This window comes from Phytophthora infestans, genomic scaffold, assembly GCF_000142945.1.
Source record: "Phytophthora infestans T30-4 supercont1.30 genomic scaffold, whole genome shotgun sequence".
Lineage (NCBI taxonomy): Eukaryota > Oomycota > Peronosporomycetes > Peronosporales > Peronosporaceae > Phytophthora > Phytophthora infestans.
The window spans coordinates 1,225,599-1,249,483 of record NW_003303729.1 but is presented as its reverse complement, the minus strand read 5'-3'; the positions used below and the strand labels follow the sequence as shown (position 1 = coordinate 1,249,483).

Below are 23,885 nucleotides of genomic sequence, written 5' to 3'. Positions count from 1 at the left end.
GTTGAACGCAGGTCTACAGACATGTAGCGATTAGTTAACGTGTGCAATTTTAACAACACTAGATAGGGTCTCACCTGGTTAAACTGGTAGCATTGAGGAAGTTCACGTTGTTGCCATACTTGTACAGGATCATCCAAGCCGATTCGCTCGGCGCGTCAAGGCACTTTGTCGTGAGGTAGTGCCGGCTCCTCATGGCGATTCTCCACGCATCCGCCATCAGCACGTCAAGTACTAGACGTCGCACGTCGTTCAACTCCTCTTCTTGCTTCAGAACCTCTGCACAGAGAACCAGCGTCAGGTCTACGTCGTCTGTGGCCTCGCTCGCCATCGTGGTGTTCACTTGCGCTCAACACGGGCCAATTTGAAAGTGAGCAAAATTCGAAGGGTGCAATTTCGCGTAGTGTCCGGCCCAAAGTGTCGGGTACAGTTTTAACTATTTTTTTTTATTTATCAGCTTTTGATGTAGGACAGTACGAACCGGACAAAACAAGCGGTCAAAATACATTTGTGGTAGAGGTTTCGAGAAGTAAGCCCGTCATATATCTTTTTAAACTCTGACTTATCTGCTGCAGATAAGTCGGTCGTTTAAGTGATAATTGGCAGGCGCCCAGTAGCAAACTTCCACCTAATCGGCATCTTCGCTAAGATTTGAGCGTCTTATCTGTAGATAACCAAGATAACCTTTTAACAGCTTACATTATGAATAAAGTCGTGTACACTCCGTATCAAACAGTTCGCTGAACGTTGCAAATATTCGTCAAACGTAAAGGAGTGTCACACTGAACCCGTATCCAACCCACTGGGGTCCCAGAGGGTCGCTCATGGAGACGGGCCTGGACTAGGACTCCTTCACGTATTCCTGTCTTCGTCAAGCATATCATTCTACTATTTGCTTAGACTCACTCAGTTTAAGAACTTCTCTAGCGTCCTCGCAGTTGATCCTCCTGATCGACAACAAGAATGCGGCTCACATGCATCCTCGCAGTGTTAATCGCGGTCACTTTTCATGCCACTGCCAATGCACTTCCTGCAGATGCGGGTAAAGTCATTCATGAAAACGGTGCTGACACTCGTATTCCGACCCACGTGCATGACCAGCGCTTACTGCGTCGTGTCAGAAATGACGAAGGTGAGCTCACGGAAGAAAGAACCGGAGGCTTACTGGATAAGATAAAGTCTGTGGTGAAGAAAATCACACCCGAAAAGGCCGTGACAAAGTTTAAGGAGAAGGACATTACGAATCCCGAATGGTTGAAGATCATAAAACACAAGGTTCGTGAAGCAAAGGGACAGGGGTACAAATAGCGCGAAAACAAACTCGGTGGGTGGGGGGCACAGACTGGCTGGTATCCAGTTTTCCGAGTGTAAAGTGAATGTGAGTCAAGGCTCGACCTGCAGTACATGCAGGATGTGGTGAAGGAAGCAGCTAACAAAGCAAACATTTACGAAACCATATACTTATCGAATTACGGGCAGATAAACCAGCTTGAAACTACTTACTGCCCATGCGAGTTCTTGTTGTTAGTTTCGTACTATATAAAAGAGGTTTTAAACTCTGCGCACAAAGGGTGATTTTTTATTTTAGCGCTTAAATTATAGTCCGAATACCGCGTGCACAACGTATTTTTACTTGGCTACATCGGCTAAGTGTTGGCGACAGGGTTTACTCTAGTTTACAGCACAACGTAGTCGTATGTTGCTACAGAAACGTTTTGGACGTTGCAGGTGAGTATTGGTACACGCATATTCACCTCGTAGTTGTATGATGTGTCTATAATGTTGCCGCCCCATTGTTTTGTAGTCAATTTTTGAGAGCGTGCTACCATTTCACAGACCGAGGAATCCAGCTGTCTTATCGGATTTGCTTTAAAATAAATATCAGTACTTCCTGTTAAGTGTAAGCACGTTTCCTTTAAGAAAAAAAAGTTGTTTATACAGGCCAAAGCGACATGAGGCCGACCGCAGATAAAGCCGCTGCGCTGGATGGCGCAGTCGCTCTCCCACTCGATATTTTGCAGCTGTTCTCGTCACGCTGCATGCCCTCCAATTTAGTATTAGCTAGCAGGGATAGTATTAATAGTCTTCACCCAATCGGCTCTCTTGTTTGGTCACTGCACAGCGCCAGGAAGCATGTCTCCAAGAGTGTCCCTCCCCTGTGTGTTGATCCTCTGCGGTGAGGGATCAGCATTCTTTACTATCGGGGCACCCAGTGCGGTTTTGACGTCCACTTTTCTGGACGCCTCGCCAGCAAGTCCGAAGCCGTAGAGGCCGGCGAGGGTTTAACGGGGTTAATGCCACATACCCCGTGGCTGGAACAACGGACTTGAGCACACTTATACTAGTAGCATCAACTACGAGGACGTCGGAGCTCACTAAGTATTAATAATGCACGTAGTATTATTCTTGTAGTGCTTAAAGTGGCCACCATCTTACTTACTTGGTATACACTTACTTATCACTTACTTATACACCGGAATGAAGTCGGTTCTAGTTGCCAAGGTTTCGCACACATACTAAGTAATTTTACTTACATGTACTAGTCATGGATACATGGACAATAGCAATTCTTAAACCAGGACTCTACTACATAGCTCATGGGATATGCGAAAGCGAGGTATATATTATTGCAAAGTTCTGCAGCTTATTCACGCTGCTTTCAAGCCTCATAACTAATCTGGTCGGATACGCATTTTATTTCAAGCTATGCTACCGGCAAATTGTACTACAATTACTTTCATTACAAATTATATTGAGTACAGATAGATACACTTCTGCCGGCTGAATGGGGTGCTAATTATAATCTGTTGTTCTAGCACTGTTCACCTGGTAAGTACATGTGTTTTCTACTGACCTGTTGTCAGTATTGTTCAGCTGTTAGTTGTTCTCGTTTCTGAGTACCCGCATAAGGAATAACCATTTTGAAAGTTTTTGTGGAAGGTGCAGGCGGACAATAACTTCAACGAGTTGCAGTGTTACATGTTGAAGGAGACACAATATAATTAATATCTTCATTATTAATTATTATACGCTGATGAAACTAATTTTTACGTTATTACCTATGCTTTGACGACAAGTAAAAGCCTCACATATAAAATAATAAAGTGCTTCCATAGCGCAACTTGTAGAGACATTGTATGTATCCAGTGGTATGCATCAGTACTATTGAAGCTGCACGCATCTTTTAAATGTGGTTGTGACCTTAACATACTCGAATTGAAAGGTAGATTAAATTGTTAGCAGGTCCCTAGTTCTCAGCACCCGAAGCGCTCGATACATCTAGCCTCTAATCTTCAAATGTATGGTTGCCACATGAATCATTTCGCCACTTTTGTTTAGTTTGTAACAAGAATGTGTAGGTTGTGGTCTCGGTTGACAGCTGTGGCTAGCTATTCAGCTTCATAATCCTGAACACTACCGTCGCCAAAACGCACCGACCATTTGTACACTCCGTCTGAGAACCGTACAGCAATGACGTCGCCAATTACCGAGCTGGATTCGGCTGTTTGGTTGGGAGCAACGTTGAAATTGCCCACTTTTTTCCATTGTAGTGGCTGTCCCGGTCGCTTGAGAAAAAGTCGAACGAGTCGATTCACCTCATAAACCCCGTCCTCGTTACTCTGTGTTGCCAGGGCTAGACAGACGCCTAGCTGGAGGTCGACCTGGTGTACGTCGAACTGGAACAGTAGCTATAGCAGTACGTAGATCCAAAAGGTCCAACAAGGACAGTACAGCTAGTACGCGAGAACACACCCATCCTGATCGGATAAAGGCCTCGCATGTACATTGCAAGTATTTCCGTATCTCGTTCGATCGTCTCGTGTGACCAAATTGGTAAAAGTATGAAAGGGGGTGGGTACTCTTGGGGCTTTATCATCACTCTGTGCAGAGAAAGCAGCTCAAACTCTAGCTCCCAGTAAGTGATTCGTCTGGGGAAACGACCATCGAGAGACTTCAGGAATTTAGTCACTCGTTCATTGTCCACATTAGCTCCAAGCATACCTTGACCACCAACGATATGCTTTGTAACATTAAATACGACAGCACTTAGGCATCGAAAACGTCCTCTGCCTTTGTAGACGAGCTTGTAGTTACGTTGGGTAGCAACCAGAAGTTCAGCTTTTACCATCATTTCTGGTGGAACGGGACCTTCGCTGAAGTAAGCGACCCTAAGAGGTCAAAGATCCTCCCCATCAGCCTTAAGAATTCTAGGTAGAATACCGCTTAGTACACCATTAATGGATGCACGAGAGGTGGGAACGCAGGTCTTCTTAATGACGCTGTGGTGCGACTCAATCTCCTGTTGACTCGGTAATACTCCTCCAACTCCGGCCCCGTTAACATGCCACCTATTCCATCTCTCACTCAGGTAAACTTCTTTGAACCAACTCGCGTAGGCACTCTCTCCATTAGTGATCCAGTGTTCTGTAACTACGTCCGCAAGCTTAACGAACTACTTGTGAGTGCGAGCGGCTCGAAGGAGGTCAATTACGGGCCTAATCATCTCGGCGTACTGCTCTGCATTCACCAATAGAGTTTTTTTTTGTCGCGAGTTCCGCGCCATATGAGGCCAGCACGTAATAAGAGTTAACTCTGGCCATACCTCACAAAAAGCAGACGCAATAGCTTCTGAGTGGTCGAGACTTTCAAACGCAATTTGTATTTCCACTCCTAGAAACGACAGAGCTCGTTCGCAGACAACCTCAAACATCTTGGCGTATCCAGCTTTTGAATCCGTCCTGACGAATATATACACCCACGGAATAAACCTGTGAGAGTACTTGCCTTTGGACCACGTCAATCCGACGGAGCCACAGTCAACCACAGTCCACCCTCCAAAGTGTAGTTTATAAGTTCCATCAGTTGCACAGACGAGAGAATCACCTTAATCTCTTACTGGCCGGGGTACATTCCTGAAGACTCGTCGTGTTGCGACCACAGCACCAAATGAAGTACCCTCATCAGGAGCTTGACCATCGAAGATGAATGTGTCAAGCACTATCATTTCATCCATTCGTCTATCGTTCGGGTCGTCTACGGCCATGAACTTTTCACGAGTATCACACACTTTCTGACTTGACCAGGCAGTAAAAGCTACATGGTTCGAGATATCCCAACCATTAGCGGAGCAACGAACAAGAAATGCTTTGCGATTCTCAAGCTGTTTGCAGCTCGGTACCATGCGAAGGGATCTTGGTTCGTCGTGGTATCGATGATTTAGCATAGACCGGAGCTGCTTAGCTCCCCAACCCATGTTCAGCAACGCATCCACTTCGTCTAGAAGCTGGGGGTGAATTCCTCGACGGGTGACCGTAGCTGGCTGTGATCCGTGACCTCCGGTTCGTTCGAGATAATACTGTGTTGGGGCTTCGGGTTCAGCCGCAGTTTTGATTTTAAAGCGAGCCCCACAATTAATGTGCGAGCGGCAACGATATACAATAGCCAGTAGTCGAATCGTATCGAGTTTCGTAGGTATAGACGTCATCGCTTCTATCGACCATCGCCCTGTATGCTGCCGAAAACGAGTCGAAGGTGGCTTCGCGTACGTATGGCCGCTGCGAAGCCACTTCTTCGTTTGCAGTCGTCGATATTCCTTCTACTTCATCTTCGAGCTCGAAGGCGGAATCATTCGAACTTTCCACCGCATGGTCGAGGTCCACATCAGAAAAGTCTATATCGCTCAACGCGATAGAATCCGCGTTGCTGTCGGCGGCGTCGTTAGACCCAACAGCGGCGTTGACTGCCATACTGGGCCGGTTTAAAACTTGAGCTGCTGCTAATACGAAGTCGTAGTGTTGATTATATTGCGAAAGTAGAACTGTCTAACTTACGATCGCTGTAGCCTGGAACCTCGGGGTTTGCTTCCAAGTGGTAGTCCATCAGCAGCTTTAACCTCGCACGTGTCTTCTTATGATTCGGCTGAACGGCGTTCCCACTAACATCATGATAGCGTTGGCGATCTGCTTCAATATGCTCCATTAGAGATCACACCAAGTGTGCTGGCTGCGGATTGGAGGAGCTGATACAAGATGTGGCTCTATACGCCACCACAACTCCGGATTGGCTCAGGAAGTCCCATGTAATCGGTTGTATGCTAAAGCAAATGTGCAAGACGTTAGTTCGCAGATGATGCTATCTACAAGCATGTGCTATCAAAGGGTAAGTAGCCAAAACTCTCGTTAGATGGTGTTTTCCTCATCTCCTATGCTCACTTATAGTAGAAATGAGATAAATATTCGTAACGAGAAGCTAACGAGAAGCTCGTAAGATTGAGTTCAATTCATATCACCTTGTCGACATGTTGGTGCACTGAAGATGGTACTCGCCTTGAGTTACAGAGCTTCGTCGGACTCACGGTATCGATATGTCCCGCGTATGCTGTACTGATTCCATGTTGATGTGCAACAGGTTACCAGGGTGGACAACAGGCCAGCAGGGGCTGTGAAGGAGCAACAGGTCAGCAGGGGCAGAACAACAGGTATTAATTATTTTCCGGCTGAATGGACGAGTGTATCTGCCAGCAAATTTGCTATGTTATACGTATAACGAAAGGGAATGACTTACTTGCTTTAGTAGTACAATTACGCCGGCAGATTTAACCCCCCAACACCAGCCGTTTTTTGACGTTATTTCAAATCATCCAACATAGTACTCATCCAACATGTAAAACCGTGCAAAACTTGACTTTACTATAATCTCGTATAATTTCGAGCACCTTTCTTGTACATGCACAACAAGACAATTTGTAAAACCCGTCATCATGTTGTATGTACACCAGATCAAAGTTGTATATACACCGGCAGACTGCTCGAATATGGCGTACATCCAGCATGATGGAGGTTTAAAAAAAAGGTGTCGATGTATCTTTTATCAAGAGACTGTACGAAGTCTATCAAACCGGTGCAAAGCCGGGAGGTTTGAAGACAACGAAAAGCGAAACCAAACACACATCAATTGAATACAGTAAGAAAAAGCACATATTGCAGCACTACGTTCATCCACCACCAGTTATCGGCTCACTCAGTCCCGCTACCTTCCCTGTCGTCGTCGTGCGCTACGCTGTCGCTGTCGCTCCCCTCGCTAATACCTTCCTCCTCCTCTCCATCACTACTTCGGCGGCGGCGCTTACCCTTTCCTCCAGCCTCGCGATTCTGGAATCCTCGTCCACATCGCGCCCTGGGGCATTTTGCTCCATTTGCCCACTTGTGATGCCATATCGGGTGGCAGCTCAGAGCGTTGCCAGGATAGTGGTGCGGCCAAATACGAGTACACAGATACATGCTGTACATAACGAGAAACAGTTAGTAGACGTTTCAGCCATATCGAATTCGTACGTACCGAGCTTTATCAGAAGTGCTGCAGGCATCGCAATAGTATTTGGTGGCTCGACGCTCTCCCACCCGGTGCTTCAGAATTGCGCACACTTTGCATTGGCGCTGCCGGCGCTTGCGCACGCCTTTCACGATTTGGTACTCAGGACATTCCCGAGGTTCGTGGTCAGGTGGCAAGGGTGGAAGCTCGTCGCCAGCTGCGGTCTCTTGTGATCTTGGCTGTCAACATACAGCATGTGGGTCATACAACATGTCAGCATTATCCAACATGATACAGATACAACATCAGGACTTACACTTTCATCGAAGTCGTACTTGGTCAGAGCAAGCAGCTGGGCATGAAGCTTCACTAGGAATTCTGCGTGCGACATTGGAGACCCATCATTTCGCTTCTGTGCCTCACGAAAGATGATATACGCATTCACAATCGCCACATCCACAAGCCCCAAGAATATGGACTTGTAGTATTTCTTGCACCAAGTCTGCAACTGCAGCGAGTAACGCTGGAGGCGCAGCTGGTCATGGACATCCACGCCCCCATCCATTTGTGATAGTCTCAAATCAAAGCAGGACAAGGGACATCAGTCCGTCTGCCGTGTGCTCCACGTGTACGCCTCTCTGATAACAAGCACAACATTGATTAGATGAATAGGAAACAGCCCTCCTCTTGCATATACGTACGACACTCCTCGATCCCACGGCTCGATCCAGTCCCCAAGAATTGCACGGGTTTTCTATCCCACCACACTAAAGCCGTCATTAGGGGGCAAGCTTTTGCCACTGCCATTCTTGTTGTACCGTGCGGTATGCTTTTGGGTCGGTCTCGATTTTTTTCAACAATTTGCTGAGGATAGCCCACTTTGTCACCCATTATCGAGCCGATACTGTAGACATTCCTACGTAGTAGTTGAAACGCCAGTTGAACTGACGTATAAAATCGATCCGTCACTACAATGGGATAGACGTCATCTTCGGGTGGTGGCAGGACAGCTTCCAAGTTTCGGATAACTGCTGACGGCCCGGTGTTTGGATCGGCAGATCGCTGACTGTCTGGAACGTTGCCTACTTCATGGACCTGCTGCGCTTTGCCACAATACACCTCAAGTCTTCTTGTTGTAGGATACAGCATACAAACATACAACATTAGATACAACATGATAGACTTGGTCAAAAAATAAAACCGCGAGTCCGCAAGGACTTGGGTCATCTCACCTCATACGGTAGGAAGTATCTGCACAACACGTCAGAAAAAGCTTTGTGCCCCACTTGTGAGGCTTCGCCTTGAGATATTGACGCGTAGGATTGTTCCGGTTCTTCAGAGGTAGAACGCCCTCATCAAATGATATGATCGGCGACGTTTTGTAACCCAACGGAAACTTTTCTTGCAGCGTTTCAACGATAGACCTGACTTTCCAGGCGCGGTCAGTTACTGCTCTCGTGTCTGCGTTGTTGGTGAAGTAAAGATTTCCCATGATGTGTTCAAAGCGGTTTCGCGGCAAAACATCGTTGAACGTCCCCCGTGGGATAGCTCCCAGTGCATTGGTGCCCCAATGATCACGTAACCTGCGGCGGTGAGGGTTCAGCATTCTTGCCATCAGTAATCCAAGCGCTTGCAGTATCTCGTGCGGCTTGACGTCCCGCTTCTTGGCCTCGCGATGCAAAAACCACTCTTTGGACTTCTTGGCAGGTGTCTTCTGCGAGCTGAACATACGCTCCACTCGTGAAGTGAGGTTCTGCACAAAGTAGCGATTGGTTTCCTTTGCAACTTGTCTCCACAAACTCTTCGGCATGAAAAAGAAGAATAGCTTGAGCGGTGAGTGTGCCAGGGCCAGTACCTCGTCGGTTGGTCCATACTCCCCAGAATATAATCCTGGGTAATGTTGGTCAGGCGGGGAAATTGTATGGGTCTACATGTTGTGTATACATCATATATCATGTTAGAATATGTTGTAGGTTACACCCCTCATTGTCACGAACCTAAGCTCCACCCGTTAGCTCGCATGGCAGCCATGTTGTCATCGTCCATCACAAAATCAACCCTTTCCGGCTTCTCCAAAACGCTCCACTGCTGTGTCGAACCAGCTGCTTCTTCATCAGCACTCATAGTATCTGATCCAGCCTCACTATCGTCCTCATCACAGTAGTCTTCACCCGACGCAAAGCCATCACCTTCACTTCTCGCTCGACTCCACTCGTCATCATCATCGTAAAACGTAATCTCGGTCTCTGTTTCCTCGCAATCAGAGTTCAACGCATCAAACTCGTCAGCGGAAGCGGGGGCAGCGACAGGAGAGGCTGAGACCGACGTTCTTTCAGGCGAAATTGGAGCGGAACACAGCGAGGCTGGAGCAGAAGTCGGCGAAACAGGGGTAGAGCTTGCCGCGTCGGGGACAGGAGTCTGGGAAATGGATGCTGAGCTTTCACTATGATACGCACAACGTTAGTATACATAATCAGCATCAAAGACTTTGCCACGTACCAATCGTCTTCTGGTGCTGCAACTGGACATTCAGGAGCTGGACATTCAGGAGGCGGGGGTGGCGCAGGCGCTGCAGACAACGTTCGAAGCGACGGTGCTTCTGACGTATCTTGAGGATCGGTGGAACCCCTGTCGATAGACAAAATATGTTAGCTGCTGTTCATGTTGTATACATGCTGTCGATAACAACGTTGTAGGGAAAGCATAGCGACGCTGAATCCATGCTGTATGTCCCAAATGTTGTATGTACCTGCGCAACGTACAACAACACTTCGTGAGAACATGTAGTATCTGACAGCATAAAACATGGTGTACCTCTCAGGTGTCCCACTTGGTTGGCGGCTCCTCTTCTTGTTCGCTTCAGCAATCGCCTCCAATCTCTTTCTGGCCTCGGCCAAAGCGATGCTCCCTTGTTCCTCGGCATTCGCCGAATCTTCACAGCGCGATTCGGCAGCTGCTGTCCTCGCTACTTTTGCCGCTGCCTTAGCAACTTGCGACGCGGTGGGTTTTCGTGGCTTCTTGGTCGGGGTCGCCTTCTTCGTCGGTGTTGCCTTCTTGGTCGGGGTCGCCTTCTTCGTCGGGGTTGCCTTCTTCGTCGGGGTCGCCTTCTTCGTCGGGGTTGCCTTCTTCGTCGGGGTCGCCTTCTTCGTCGGGGTCGCCTTCTTGGTCGGAGTCGCCGCGGCCGTCTTCTTCTTCTTCTTCTTTGGCGGCCGTGTCTTGGCTGGGGAGTCTGCTGCATCCAGTCGCTCATCGTCTGCATCAGCATCCGCTTCCTCGTCGAGCAGATCGGGATCATAGTCCAAATCATCGTCGCTCAAGTCCCTACTAGCAGCCAACCGTTTCTTGCCGGAGCCTGCCAACGTCTTTGCGGCGACAGCACGTTGCTGCTGCGAGATCGAACGTCGCTGCGCACGCATGTAACAGGCATCTTTGCCGATCGGAGCCGGAAGCAGAGGACGAGCTGTCGTGCTGCGTGTAGGTGCTGGATCTTCTCCGAAGTCAGCATCCTCCTCTCGTTCGCCAGCCAGGTACGCCGCATGCTCCTTCCTGATGCGCTCTCGGTCGTGCGCAGCTCGGCCATCCAGACGTTGCAGGAACTGCTGGCGTTCGCGGCGTGTTTCTTGAGGCGGGGCCATCGTGCACACGTGTCTCCCTTTCAGGTCTTTTCTCGAAATGAGCTCTCAGCCACCGACCAAGGGGAGAATCTGTATTGTTTATTGCCAAAGAGACTGATCTCAACAACCCCAGCCCTGTGCATTTTCAAGTTTGCCCATCTTTTGCAACAAAATAGCCCAACGTTTAACATGTTGTACGTACAACATGATTCCTGCTGTACGTACAGCCGTTGGGCGCTGGGGGGTTAACCCCCCCAACGCCCAACGGTTGTACGTATGACTAGCCAAACCGCGCCTATTTGTCAGCAGAGTTAGTCTGCCTGCTTTGATTTCACTGCAGCTATGTCGGTCGTCAACGCCCAGCAACAATAAAAGCATATAAGCCAAATACATATCATATTATGGCATGAATAAAAGCAAGCGCGTATCCGCCGGCAGATTTTGCTACGGACACGTGTTTTGCAATTCTGCCGGCAGATTTAACAGCATCGCTTAAATGAATGCAAGTACATAGCTTCCACCAGATTTCTTTCAGTGATGCAATTATACCAGTAGCATCAATAGTAATTGGTGTGTTCTGAATGAAAGCAAGCGCATATCTGCCAGCAGATTTACTTAAGCTCGTGCAATTCTGCCGGCACTAGTAGCAGCGCTGCTTAAACGAAAGGAAATGCATATCTGCCGGCGGATTTGGGCGGCTTGGCTAGTATGTGATTGTGATAATGATAATGGGCTGCACAAAACATTAGAACAATAAGCTATGCAAGCGGGTGGTATCATGTAAGTATTTATTGCACTTTTAGCTTTTGGCTCTAATGGCTCTTATTATATAATTGCGTTTTTTTTTAACCAACATAGGGTTGGATCACTTTTGCATGTTATCATGTGAAATGCGTGAAGAATAAATCCCGCTCTATGTGTTCTGTGAAAAAGACGCTCTCTCTGTAATTTTGCGGTTTTCCTCTGTGGAAAGGTGTTTTTGTCTCAATTTTTCAGCTAATTTGTGACTATTCCCTTCTTTCTAACATTTACCACCAATCACAAAAAGAAGCCGTTCAGGTTGCTGAGAGATGTCTTGTATTTGGGTAGCAGGGAATTTGAAGTGCCGCTGCTTCTGGGAGAGAGAAGACAGCTTCTTCTCGGAGACGTCGTGGCCCCAGGAGCGGGGCGACGAAATTTCAGCGTACCTCCGATTGTTTTTAGCTTCCTCGCTTCCCGATTTGAGTCAATTAATGCGGCGAGAAGAAAAACAAAAATGCAAGTAGACTTCGCATTTAATTATTTAGGGTTGAGTAGGGACGATGCGAACGTGGCTTGTAGTCGATGTGAGTCGATGAATGGAAATTTAGAGTGTTTTTGATTGAGTTAGACGTCCTAGCGCTTCTTTCTTTATCCTACATGCAGCCCATAGTACATCTTATCATGACCAGTCCACGTATACAAAATAGATAATGCAACGGACACGCCTGTGTTGCACACAGAAAAAGCTTGTGTACAGTGTAGACGCCACATGTCACCAGATCTCATATTAGGCCGATTTAAAATTGACGGCCAATTATATTTCAGCATAGCAAATGATCTGCCAATCGGTCGCACCGCTCTTGTCACTTCAATTATAGCACGTATTCAGCACGCGCGCACCTCGTGCCAAACGATACGTATCCAGACGTGTAGACAGCGAGTGCAACCATCCCAGCCCCCCCCCACTCAATCTGCTGTCTCGAGTGAGATTTTGACGCTACTGCGTTCCGAGTAGAGGTCCAGCATCTGGGTCGATAACTCTCCGTGATTGTATCAGCGAGCCGATTTTTTATATCCACATACGCCAGCTCGACTTCACCACTTGCAACCTTCTCGCGAATACAATAGTAGTAAACGTCGATGTGCTTGGTGCGAGACTGATGTCCTCAGATGTGGAGTGGGCCGACATCCGTGACGACAGACGTGGGCGGATAATACTTATGATGTGGGACTGTTGGCTACAATAGTCCCACCAGCTGTGGCGATTCCATTTTCTGAAGACCGTCGCACTGAGTTCGACTGAGGCTGACAGAGTACATGGCGCTCAGTGACCTGTCGTACGCGATGCCAGCGACCTTGGTTTTTTCAAAAGGTAGCGTACTACCCTGATACCAGCATCCTAGCGCTTCTGCCCGGTATTATTTAAGAAGCGGCTAGCTGAGCAACAGCAATGATGATGCCCGAGCGCGCAACGCCAGTTAGGTACTCGAGGCTCGCCCCGAACGAACAGTACGGCTTGAAATGCAAATTGTTCCTGTCGTATTCGCTTTTGTGCTGGCCAGCATTGGTCAGATGTCCCGGTTTCCAGTGGAGCAAGACACGGCTTAGCGACCCTTCCCGAATCTCTTATTGATTTTGTATACGTTTGTTGGCTGATGAGTAGAGCATTGCCCTCCAGGTCGGAGCCATTATTGATTTCGACAATTGCACGAGCACGTTCTGGATCCTTGAGCCAATGGCTATGTATGCGGAGCTATTTTACCCGCCTTGGTTGTAGAAATCTGCTACCCACCTTGGTTGCGGAGCTGTGTTACCCGCCTTGATGTGTGGAGCTATGTTACCCACCTTGGTAGAGAAGCTGTGCTACCCGCCCTGATGTGTAAAATTATGTTACTCACACCGGAAGCGCATACAGCGACTTCCTCATCAGTTATGACCTGAGTGATCTTGCGTGGATTTCTGTTACCGACATTTGGAGCACCGAATCTCGGTCTCTTTAAGCAGCTTCGCTGCTTGTGGAGCTTGTTACCCGCAAATGGGGACCTCCCCTGGTGAATGCCCTTCGGCACCACCCACTGTCGAAAGCCCATACGGCGCGGCGACCTTCGGCGTTGGACGCTGGTCTTGCGCTGTCGGCGCGTTGACAGATCCGTGACGCTTCTGCGTCCTGGTGGTCTGTAGCAGATGCCCAAGTCATGACGGAGGTGGGAACATGACTCACCAATGATCCGCCTTATACCTGGACTGGCAAGCCCTTCTTAGCCTTGCTACACCAAAGTTCAGGCTGTGCTTTATGTTCGGCACAGCTATGTTGTTTATGGCAAGAGCAGCGAGTGACACCGCGGCGCGCAAACCCAGACGATCAGGTCCGTTGAGGACCATTAGTACTTCGTTGCCCGTACCAAAGGTGAGTCCACCAAGGACCAGCTCACGACCTCCACGCTGACATAGCGTGCAGTCGGGTGTCGCTATGCTAAGCGACGTTCCGGCGACGTATCAACGCCCGAGTCCTCATCAAACGTGTAAGGGGTACCGTTACCCCGTACACCGAGTGTACTCCCAGCAGCCCATCACTGCCCTCCACCGGTTTGAGAGAGCCACGTCTCTCTGGGCTAAGCCTCGTAATGCCCACAACCTGCCCACCCATCACGAAGATTTAGCGCTCTTCAGTAGGGCATCCCGCTTTTAATGGTGGTCGGGGGGGGGGTCTTCGTTCACCTGGCCGTGGCCTGCGCCACCGGACTTGGGGTCCACGGGCTGTCTTCTTCCCGAGGACTGGAGAGGTACAAACACGCTGGTAGTGTCCATGTCCGCCGCATCCGTATCAGCGGACCAAGCATTCGACTACGCGTAAGTCCATGGCTCGGGCTCGCTGTACGCACCGGTATCAACGGGCTGCGTGACAGCAGGAGCAACGTCGTCATACCTGAAATGCTCCGCCTCTCGAGGAGCGCCATCCTCATCGTGGTGATGTTCCTCTTCCTAAGGAGTACCAGCCTGCTTGTGGATGTACTCATCTTGGAGGGTGATTCGAATCGCCTTCTCCATAGTTGTCGCTTGAACTTGAAATAGATGGGTGTGAGCGGACCGGCCTTTAGGCCGTCCATGAAGACTGTTGTCTTGATGTCTTCAGGCAGAGGATTTCCGTCCAGAGATGCCACCAACGTCCGTATCTCTTGCACGTACTCCTCCAGCTAACGCTTACCTTGCTTACACGCGAGAAAGCGTGAGCGCTGGCGGGGCTTGCTGTTCGCTGGTATGAATGCGGCTCGAAGCTGTTCACCCAGCTGAGCCCAGGATGCAAAGCATCCAGGAGATGTCGTCTCCCTGGTGTATGCCCAGTGGTTGGCACATCCACCAAGGTTGGACAGGGCAAAGGCCACCCGAAGTGGCTCGTCCGAGATGACGCCCGCCTTCACGACGATCTCCACCTCACGAACCCATAAGTGAAGGCTCTCTCCTCCCTTCCCCTCAAACGCGGGGATCTCCAGCCTTATTAGCTTAGGTCGGGCTGTCTGGTGAGCGGCCATCAAGGCCTCCAAACACCCGCGGACGTGAGCGATGAGACCATGGTCGTAGTTTCTAAACGCAGACACGCGTTTGTCTTGCTCGGCAGTCGTCGCCGCCGTCAAGGTGCGGGATACATCTTGTCAAAAGATGCCTCCCATCTTCGAAACAGACTCGAAATGTGAGTCGTTTAAGCAAGAAAGCTCACATCGGTCCATCGTGGTTCAAACGTTGAGCGCACAGAGGATTCAGGTAGCTCAATCTGCCTGTGCTAGTGTAGGATGGACTACGAGTGCTACCAAGTGTGACGGGGTCACACAGCACCTTGCACAGAGGAAGTGCTTAAGGGTATTAACTACCCGAGTGAACGTAAGTCCACGTGTTCCCGGCCTCAGTGGGAACGGTTTGCTACTTAGAGGAGTAGATTTAAGACTGATGTATTTATAAGTAAGATAAGCTTGGGTCACTTACAAACTAGACGTTACCTATAGTGGAGCTAAGTAGTCATGCCATGACTGGTTCCGAGAGCACCTGGTACCGTGTAGCAAGTGTCCACAAGAATGCCGAATCACTCTTTATGTAGCTGGGGTACACTGGATATTGTACCCCGTTACAGGAGGGGAGCCCCGAGCAGTTATTATGCCTTTCATTGATTTTGCCAGTCAAATCGGACTTTTAATATGGACTTTGTGCCGTTCGTAAGATGTACCAAATCGTGTATTGCAGCATCAATAATTTGGACGTCCAATTTATGGGTAGCGGTACCGGGCATTCCCCATAAACACTCACGAGCCATATACAACGAGAGCATGCCTCAGCTGTGAGGCAGTGTGCGCTAATTACTAGGTATTTGGCTGTTCTGATTGGTGCTACAACAAGCTAAGACACACGCCCAGCTTGTCCACAAGTACAGGGACGCAGCAGACCGTATCTGGCGCCGTGGTGAGTGTGCGCCCCGAGGCCGTTATGCCATTTGGCTTACTTGATGACTGTATATTTTGTTTGATATTGAGCTAACTACTGGGTGCTTAACTGTTCTGGCTGGTATGCAGCCAATGGAAGAGAAGGCGCTAAATACGCAGCTCCCACCCCAACTTCGGTGTCGTTTAAGCATCAAGTCCGGCGAGCTGCCGACTTCGTGCCGTGACCAGCTACCAGGCCATATTTTTGCCTTCATGGTGGCTGATGGCTACGTAGTATGGCTAGGTCATATCAAGCGGATCTTCGAGAGCCCAGGTGAGTAGACATGGAGTGAGCCTGCGGCTGTATATGTAGAGCCGACAAATAATGCACCACAAAAGAAGTACGTGCCGCTCTCGGATAATGCGGACGAATTCAAAGGCCGGTTGGTAGTCATTTGGTGCAAAGCCCGCCTACGCAAGCATGGACACACTGCATTTGTGCTGCCACGTTTTGTATTCGTACCTCGACCCCGCGTGCAACGCCTGACGAACCTCAGGCGAGCTATAGTAGCCCGTACTCAGAAGCAGCTTCCTCGGGTTGCTGAGTAGATGGAGGAGCATCAAATTGATGGAAGGTCAGCTAAAGGGTGAATAAATCGTCTTTTAGGAGGCTAATATATATTATTCTCTGCACAAACCACTAAAAGAGCGACTTCTGCGCCCTTTTGTCGCGAAGGGGTTAAGTTACCTTCCGTCTCTTGATGTTTCATCGACGAAGCCAAGTTGGTCCGGTCCGCTGTAAAATGGACTCAGCCTCGATATAAATTCACGTCTTTCGCGAGGGAGGCTTTCGCGAGTTCGCTTTGTCAGTACTTTACGAGTAAACCCAAGGTTAAAGCGCAGGGTGCGACAAATTGTAGCATCCGACAGGTATAGACCACTAGGAAAGGTAGCTAAAATCGCCTCGTGAAGCTCTTCAAAATAAAAATATGCATAATTCTACACGTATTCCGATACAAACGAGCAAATCGCTTCAGGCCACCTCGACCTCTATTCGGCAGCCGCCTTCTTGTCAACGTTGCCAGTCATTAGAAATCTTTGGTACCATCTAGTAGGACTCCTTTCAGAAATACCTAGCGGCGTAGCCACTACACTCAGCTGTATGGCATACGCATAGGCGAGTACAATAGCACGCCACCTCAGATCCAGATAAGCTTGGGTCACTTACAAACTAGAGGTTACCTATAGTGGAGCTAAGTAGTCATGCCATGACTGGTTCCGAGAGCACCTGGTACCGTGTAGCAAGTGTCCACAAGAATGCCGAATCACTCTTTATGTAGCTGGGGTACACTGGATATTGTACCCCGTTACAGGAGGGGAGCCCCGAGCAGTTATTATGCCTTTCATTGATTTTGCCAGTCAAATCGGACTTTTAATATGGACTTTGTGCCGTTCGTAAGATGTACCAAATCGTGTATTGCAGCATCAATAATTTGGACTTCCAATTTATGGGTAGCGGTACCGGGCATTCCCCATAAACACTCACGAGCCATATACAACGAGAGCATGCCTCAGCTGTGAGGCAGTGTGCGCTAATTACTAGGTATTTGGCTGTTCTGATTGGTGCTGCAACAAGCTAAGACACACGCCCAGCTTGTCCACAAGTACAGGGACGCAGCAGACCGTATCTGGCGCCGTGGTGAGTGTGCGCTCCGAGGCCGTTATGCTGCCATTTGGCTTACTTGATGACTGTATATTTTGTCTGATATTGAGCTAACTACTGGGTGCTTAACTGTTCTGGCTGGCATGCAGCCAATGGAAGAGAAGGCGCTAAATACGCAACTCCCACCCCAACTTCGGTGTCGTTTAAGCATCAAGTCCGGCGAGCTGCCGACTTCGTGCCGTGACCAGCTACCAGGCCATATTTTTGCCTTCATGGTGGCTGATGGCTACGTAGTATGGCTAGGTCATATCAAGCGGATCTTCGAGAGCCCAGGTGAGTAGACATGGAGTGAGCCTGCGGCTGTATATGTAGAGCCGACAAACAATGCACCACAAAAGAAGTACGTGCCGCTCTCGGATAATGCGGACGAATTCAAAGGCCGGTTGGTAGTCATTTGGTGCAAAGCCCGCCTACGCAAGCATGGACACACTGCATTTGTGCTGCCACGTTTTGTATTCGTACCTCGACCCCGCGTGCAACGCCTGACGAACCTCAGGCGAGCTATAGTAGCCCGTACTCAGAAGCAGCTTCCTCGGGTTGCTGAGTAGATGGAGGAGCATCAAATTGATGGAAGGTCAGCTAAAGGGTGAATAAATCGTCTTTTAGGGGGCTAATATATATTATTCTCTGCACAAACCACTAAAAGAGCGACTTCTGCGCCCTTTTGTCGCGAAGGGGTTAAGTTACCTTCCGTCTCTTGATGTTTCATCGACGAAGCCAAGTTGGTCCGGTCCGCTGTAAAATGGACTCAGCCTCGATATAAATTCACGTATTTCGCGAGGGAGGCTTTCGCGAGTTCGCTTTGTCAGTACTTTACGAGTAAACCCAAGGTTAAAGCGCAGGGTGCGACAAATTGTAGCATCCGACAGGTATAGACCACTAGGAAAGGTAGCTAAAATCGCCTCGTGAAGCTCTTCAAAATAAAAATATGCATAATTCTACACGTATTCCGATACAAACGAGCAAATCGCTTCAGGCCACCTCGACCTCTATTCGGCAGCCGCCTTCTTGTCAACGTTGCCAGTCATTAGAAATCTTTGGTACCATCTAGTAGGACTCCTTTCAGAAATACCTAGCGGCGTAGCCACTACACTCAGCTGTATGGCATACGCATAGGCGAGTACAATAGCACGCCACCTCAGATCCAGATAAGCTTGGGTCACTTACAAACTAGAGGTTACCTATAGTGGAGCTAAGTAGTCATGCCATGACTGGTTCCGAGAGCACCTGGTACCGTGTAGCAAGTGTCCACAAGAATGCCGAATCACTCTTTATGTAGCTGGGGTACACTGGATATTGTACCCCGTTACAGGAGGGGAGCCCCGAGCAGTTATTATGCCTTTCATTGATTTTGCCAGTCAAATCGGACTTTTAATATGGACTTTGTGCCGTTCGTAAGATGTACCAAATCGTGTATTGCAGCATCAATAATTTGGACGTCCAATTTATGGGTAGCGGTACCGGGCATTCCCCATAAACACTCACGAGCCATATACAACGAGAGCATGCCTCAGCTGTGAGGCAGTGTGCGCTAATTACTAGGTATTTGGCTGTTCTGATTGGTGCTGCAACAAGCTAAGACACACGCCCAGCTTGTCCACAAGTACAGGGACGCAGCAGACCGTATCTGGCGCCGTGGTGAGTGTGCGCTCCGAGGCCGTTATGCTGCCATTTGGCTTACTTGATGACTGTATATTTTGTCTGATATTGAGCTAACTACTGGGTGCTTAACTGTTCTGGCTGGCATGCAGCCAATGGAAGAGAAGGCGCTAAATACGCAACTCCCACCCCAACTTCGGTGTCGTTTAAGCATCAAGTCCGGCGAGCTGCCGACTTCGTGCCGTGACCAGCTACCAGGCCATATTTTTGCCTTCATGGTGGCTGATGGCTACGTAGTATGGCTAGGTCATATCAAGCGGATCTTCGAGAGCCCAGGTGAGTAGACATGGAGTGAGCCTGCGGCTGTATATGTAGAGCCGACAAATAATGCACCACAAAAGAAGTACGTGCCGCTCTCGGATAATGCGGACGAATTCAAAGGCCGGTTGGTAGTCATTTGGTGCAAAGCCCGCCTACGCAAGCATGGACACACTGCATTTGTGCTGCCACGTTTTGTATTCGTACCTCGACCCCGCGTGCAACGCCTGACGAACCTCAGGCGAGCTATAGTAGCCCGTACTCAGAAGCAGCTTCCTCGGGTTGCTGAGTAGATGGAGGAGCATCAAATTGATGGAAGGTCAGCTAAAGGGTGAATAAATCGTCTTTTAGGGGGCTAATATATATTATTCTCTGCACAAACCACTAAAAGAGCGACTTCTGCGCCCTTTTGTCGCGAAGGGGTTAAGTTACCTTCCGTCTCTTGATGTTTCATCGACGAAGCCAAGTTGGTCCGGTCCGCTGTAAAATGGACTCAGCCTCGATATAAATTCACGTATTTCGCGAGGGAGGCTTTCGCGAGTTCGCTTTGTCAGTACTTTACGAGTAAACCCAAGGTTAAAGCGCAGGGTGCGACAAATTGTAGCATCCGACAGGTATAGACCACTAGGAAAGGTAGCTAAAATCGCCTCGTGAAGCTCTTCAAAATAAAAATATGCATAATTCTACACGTATTCCGATACAAACGAGCAAATCGCTTCAGGCCACCTCGACCTCTATTCGGCAGCCGCCTTCTTGTCAACGTTGCCAGTCATTAGAAATCTTTGGTACCATCTAGTAGGACTCCTTTCAGAAATACCTTGCGGCGTAGCCACTACACTCAGCTGTATGGCATACGCATAGGCGAGTACAATAGCACGCCACCTCAGATCCAGATAAGCTTGGGTCACTTACAAACTAGAGGTTACCTATAGTGGAGCTAAGTAGTCATGCCATGACTGGTTCCGAGAGCACCTGGTACCGTGTAGCAAGTGTCCACAAGAATGCCGAATCACTCTTTATGTAGCTGGGGTACACTGGATATTGTACCCCGTTACAGGAGGGGAGCCCCGAGCAGTTATTATGCCTTTCATTGATTTTGCCAGTCAAATCGGACTTTTAATATGGACTTTGTGCCGTTCGTAAGATGTACCAAATCGTGTATTGCAGCATCAATAATTTGGACGTCCAATTTATGGGTAGCGGTACCGGGCATTCCCCATAAACACTCACGAGCCATATACAACGAGAGCATGCCTCAGCTGTGAGGCAGTGTGCGCTAATTACTAGGTATTTGGCTGTTCTGATTGGTGCTGCAACAAGCTAAGACACACGCCCAGCTTGTCCACAAGTACAGGGACGCAGCAGACCGTATCTGGCGCCGTGGTGAGTGTGCGCTCCGAGGCCGTTATGCTGCCATTTGGCTTACTTGATGACTGTATATTTTGTTTGATATTGAGCTAACTACTGGGTGCTTAACTGTTCTGGCTGGTATGCAGCCAATGGAAGAGAAGGCGCTAAATACGCAACTCCCACCCCAACTTCGGTGTCGTTTTAGCATCAAGTCCGGCGAGCTGCCGACTTCGTGCCGTGACCAGCTACCAGGCCATATTTTTGCCTTCATGGTGGCTGATGGCTACGTAGTATGGCTAGGTCATATCAAGCGGATCTTCGAGAGCCCAGGTGAGTAGACATGGAGTGAGCCTGCGGCTGTATATGTAGAGCCGACAAATAATGCACCACAAAAGAAGTACGTGCCGCTCTCGGATAATGCGGACGAATTCAAAGGCCGGTTGGTAGTCATTTGGTGCAAAGCCCGCCTACGCAAGCATGGACACACTGCATTTGTGCTGCCACGTTTTGTATTCGTACCTCGACCCCGCGTGCAACGCCTGACGAACCTCAGGCGAGCTATAGTAGCCCGTACTCAGAAGCAGCTTCCTCGGGTTGCTGAGTAGATGGAGGAGCATCAAATTGATGGAAGGTCAGCTAAAGGGTGAATAAATCGTCTTTTAGGAGGCTAATATATATTATTCTCTGCACAAACCACTAAAAGAGCGACTTCTGCGCCCTTTTGTCGCGAAGGGGTTAAGTTACCTACCGTCTCTTGATGTTTCATCGACGAAGCCAAGTTGGTCCGGTCCGCTGTAAAATGGACTCAGCCTCGATATAAATTCACGTCTTTCGCGAAGGAGGCTTTCGCGAGTTCGCTTTGTCAGTACCTTACGAGTAAACCCAAGGTTAAGGCGCAGGGTGCGACAAATTGTAGCATCCGACAGGTATAGACCACTAGGAAAGGTAGCTAAAATCGCCTCGTGAAGCTCTTCAAAATAAAAATATGCATAATTCTACACGTATTCCGATACAAACGAGCAAATCGCTTCAGGCCACCTCGACCTCTATTCGGCAGCCGCCTTCTTGTCAACGTTGCCAGTCATTAGAAATCTTTGGTACCATCTAGTAGGACTCCTTTCAGAAATACCTAGCGGCGTAGCCACTACACTCAGCTGTATGGCATACGCATAGGCGAGTACAATAGCACGCCACCTCAGATCCAGATAAGCTTGGGTCACTTACAAACTAGAGGTTACCTATAGTGGAGCTAAGTAGTCATGCCATGACTGGTTCCGAGAGCACCTGGTACCGTGTAGCAAGTGTCCACAAGAATGCCGAATCACTCTTTATGTAGCTGGGGTACACTGGATATTGTACCCCGTTACAGGAGGGGAGCCCCGAGCAGTTATTATGCCTTTCATTGATTTTGCCAGTCAAATCGGACTTTTAATATGGACTTTGTGCCGTTCGTAAGATGTACCAAATCGTGTATTGCAGCATCAATAATTTGGACGTCCAATTTATGGGTAGCGGTACCGGGCATTCCCCATAAACACTCACGAGCCATATACAACGAGAGCATGCCTCAGCTGTGAGGCAGTGTGCGCTAATTACTAGGTATTTGGCTGTTCTGATTGGTGCTGCAACAAGCTAAGACACACGCCCAGCTTGTCCACAAGTACAGGGACGCAGCAGACCGTATCTGGCGCCGTGGTGAGTGTGCGCCCCGAGGCCGTTATGCTGCCATTTGGCTTACTTGATGACTGTATATTTTGTTTGATATTGAGCTAACTACTGGGTGCTTAACTGTTCTGGCTGGTATGCAGCCAATGGAAGAGAAGGCGCTAAATACGCAACTCCCACCCCAACTTCGGTGTCGTTTAAGCATCAAGTCCGGCGAGCTGCCGACTTCGTGCCGTGACCAGCTACCAGGCCATATTTTTGCCTTCATGGTGGCTGATGGCTACGTAGTATGGCTAGGTCATATCAAGCGGATCTTCGAGAGCCCAGGTGAGTAGACATGGAGTGAGCCTGCGGCTGTATATGTAGAGCCGACAAATAATGCACCACAAAAGAAGTACGTGCCGCTCTCGGATAATGCGGACGAATTCAAAGGCCGGTTGGTAGTCATTTGGTGCAAAGCCCGCCTACGCAAGCATGGACACACTGCATTTGTGCTGCCACGTTTTGTATTCGTACCTCGACCCCGCGTGCAACGCCTGACGAACCTCAGGCGAGCTATAGTAGCCCGTACTCAGAAGCAGCTTCCTCGGGTTGCTGAGTAGATGGAGGAGCATCAAATTGATGGAAGGTCAGCTAAAGGGTGAATAAATCGTCTTTTAGGGGGCTAATATATATTATTCTCTGCACAAACCACTAAAAGAGCGACTTCTGCGCCCTTTTGTCGCGAAGGGGTTAAGTTACCTTCCGTCTCTTGATGTTTCATCGACGAAGCCAAGTTGGTCCGGTCCGCTGTAAAATGGACTCAGCCTCGATATAAATTCACGTATTTCGCGAGGGAGGCTTTCGCGAGTTCGCTTTGTCAGTACTTTACGAGTAAACCCAAGGTTAAAGCGCAGGGTGCGACAAATTGTAGCATCCGACAGGTATAGACCACTAGGAAAGGTAGCTAAAATCGCCTCGTGAAGCTCTTCAAAATAAAAATATGCATAATTCTACACGTATTCCGATACAAACGAGCAAATCGCTTCAGGCCACCTCGACCTCTATTCGGCAGCCGCCTTCTTGTCAACGTTGCCAGTCATTAGAAATTTTTGGTACCATCTAGTAGGACTCCTTTCAGAAATACCTAGCGGCGTAGCCACTACACTCAGCTGTATG

General features: G+C 48.9%; 2 protein-coding genes across 2 annotated transcripts; one reads left to right on the top strand and one right to left on the bottom strand.

The window, feature by feature from the left end:
• Positions 1–960: 960 nt before the first annotated feature.
• PITG_13930 (avr2 family secreted RxLR effector peptide protein, putative) lies at positions 961–1,305 on the top strand (the record flags this gene model as incomplete). Its single annotated transcript, XM_002899550.1, has 1 exon — positions 961–1,305. One exon carries the CDS (start codon positions 961–963, stop codon positions 1,303–1,305), a length of 345 nt encoding a protein of 114 aa, XP_002899596.1.
• A 2,869-nt stretch (positions 1,306–4,174) lies between these two features.
• On the bottom strand, positions 4,175–5,976 carry PITG_13929 (uncharacterized protein; the record flags this gene model as incomplete). Its single annotated transcript, XM_002899549.1, has 5 exons — positions 4,175–4,297; positions 4,601–4,782; positions 4,954–5,317; positions 5,544–5,737; positions 5,829–5,976. The coding sequence occupies 5 exons, from the start codon at positions 5,974–5,976 to the stop codon at positions 4,175–4,177; spliced, it is 1,011 nt and encodes a 336-aa protein (XP_002899595.1).
• Positions 5,977–23,885: the final 17,909 nt, after the last annotated feature.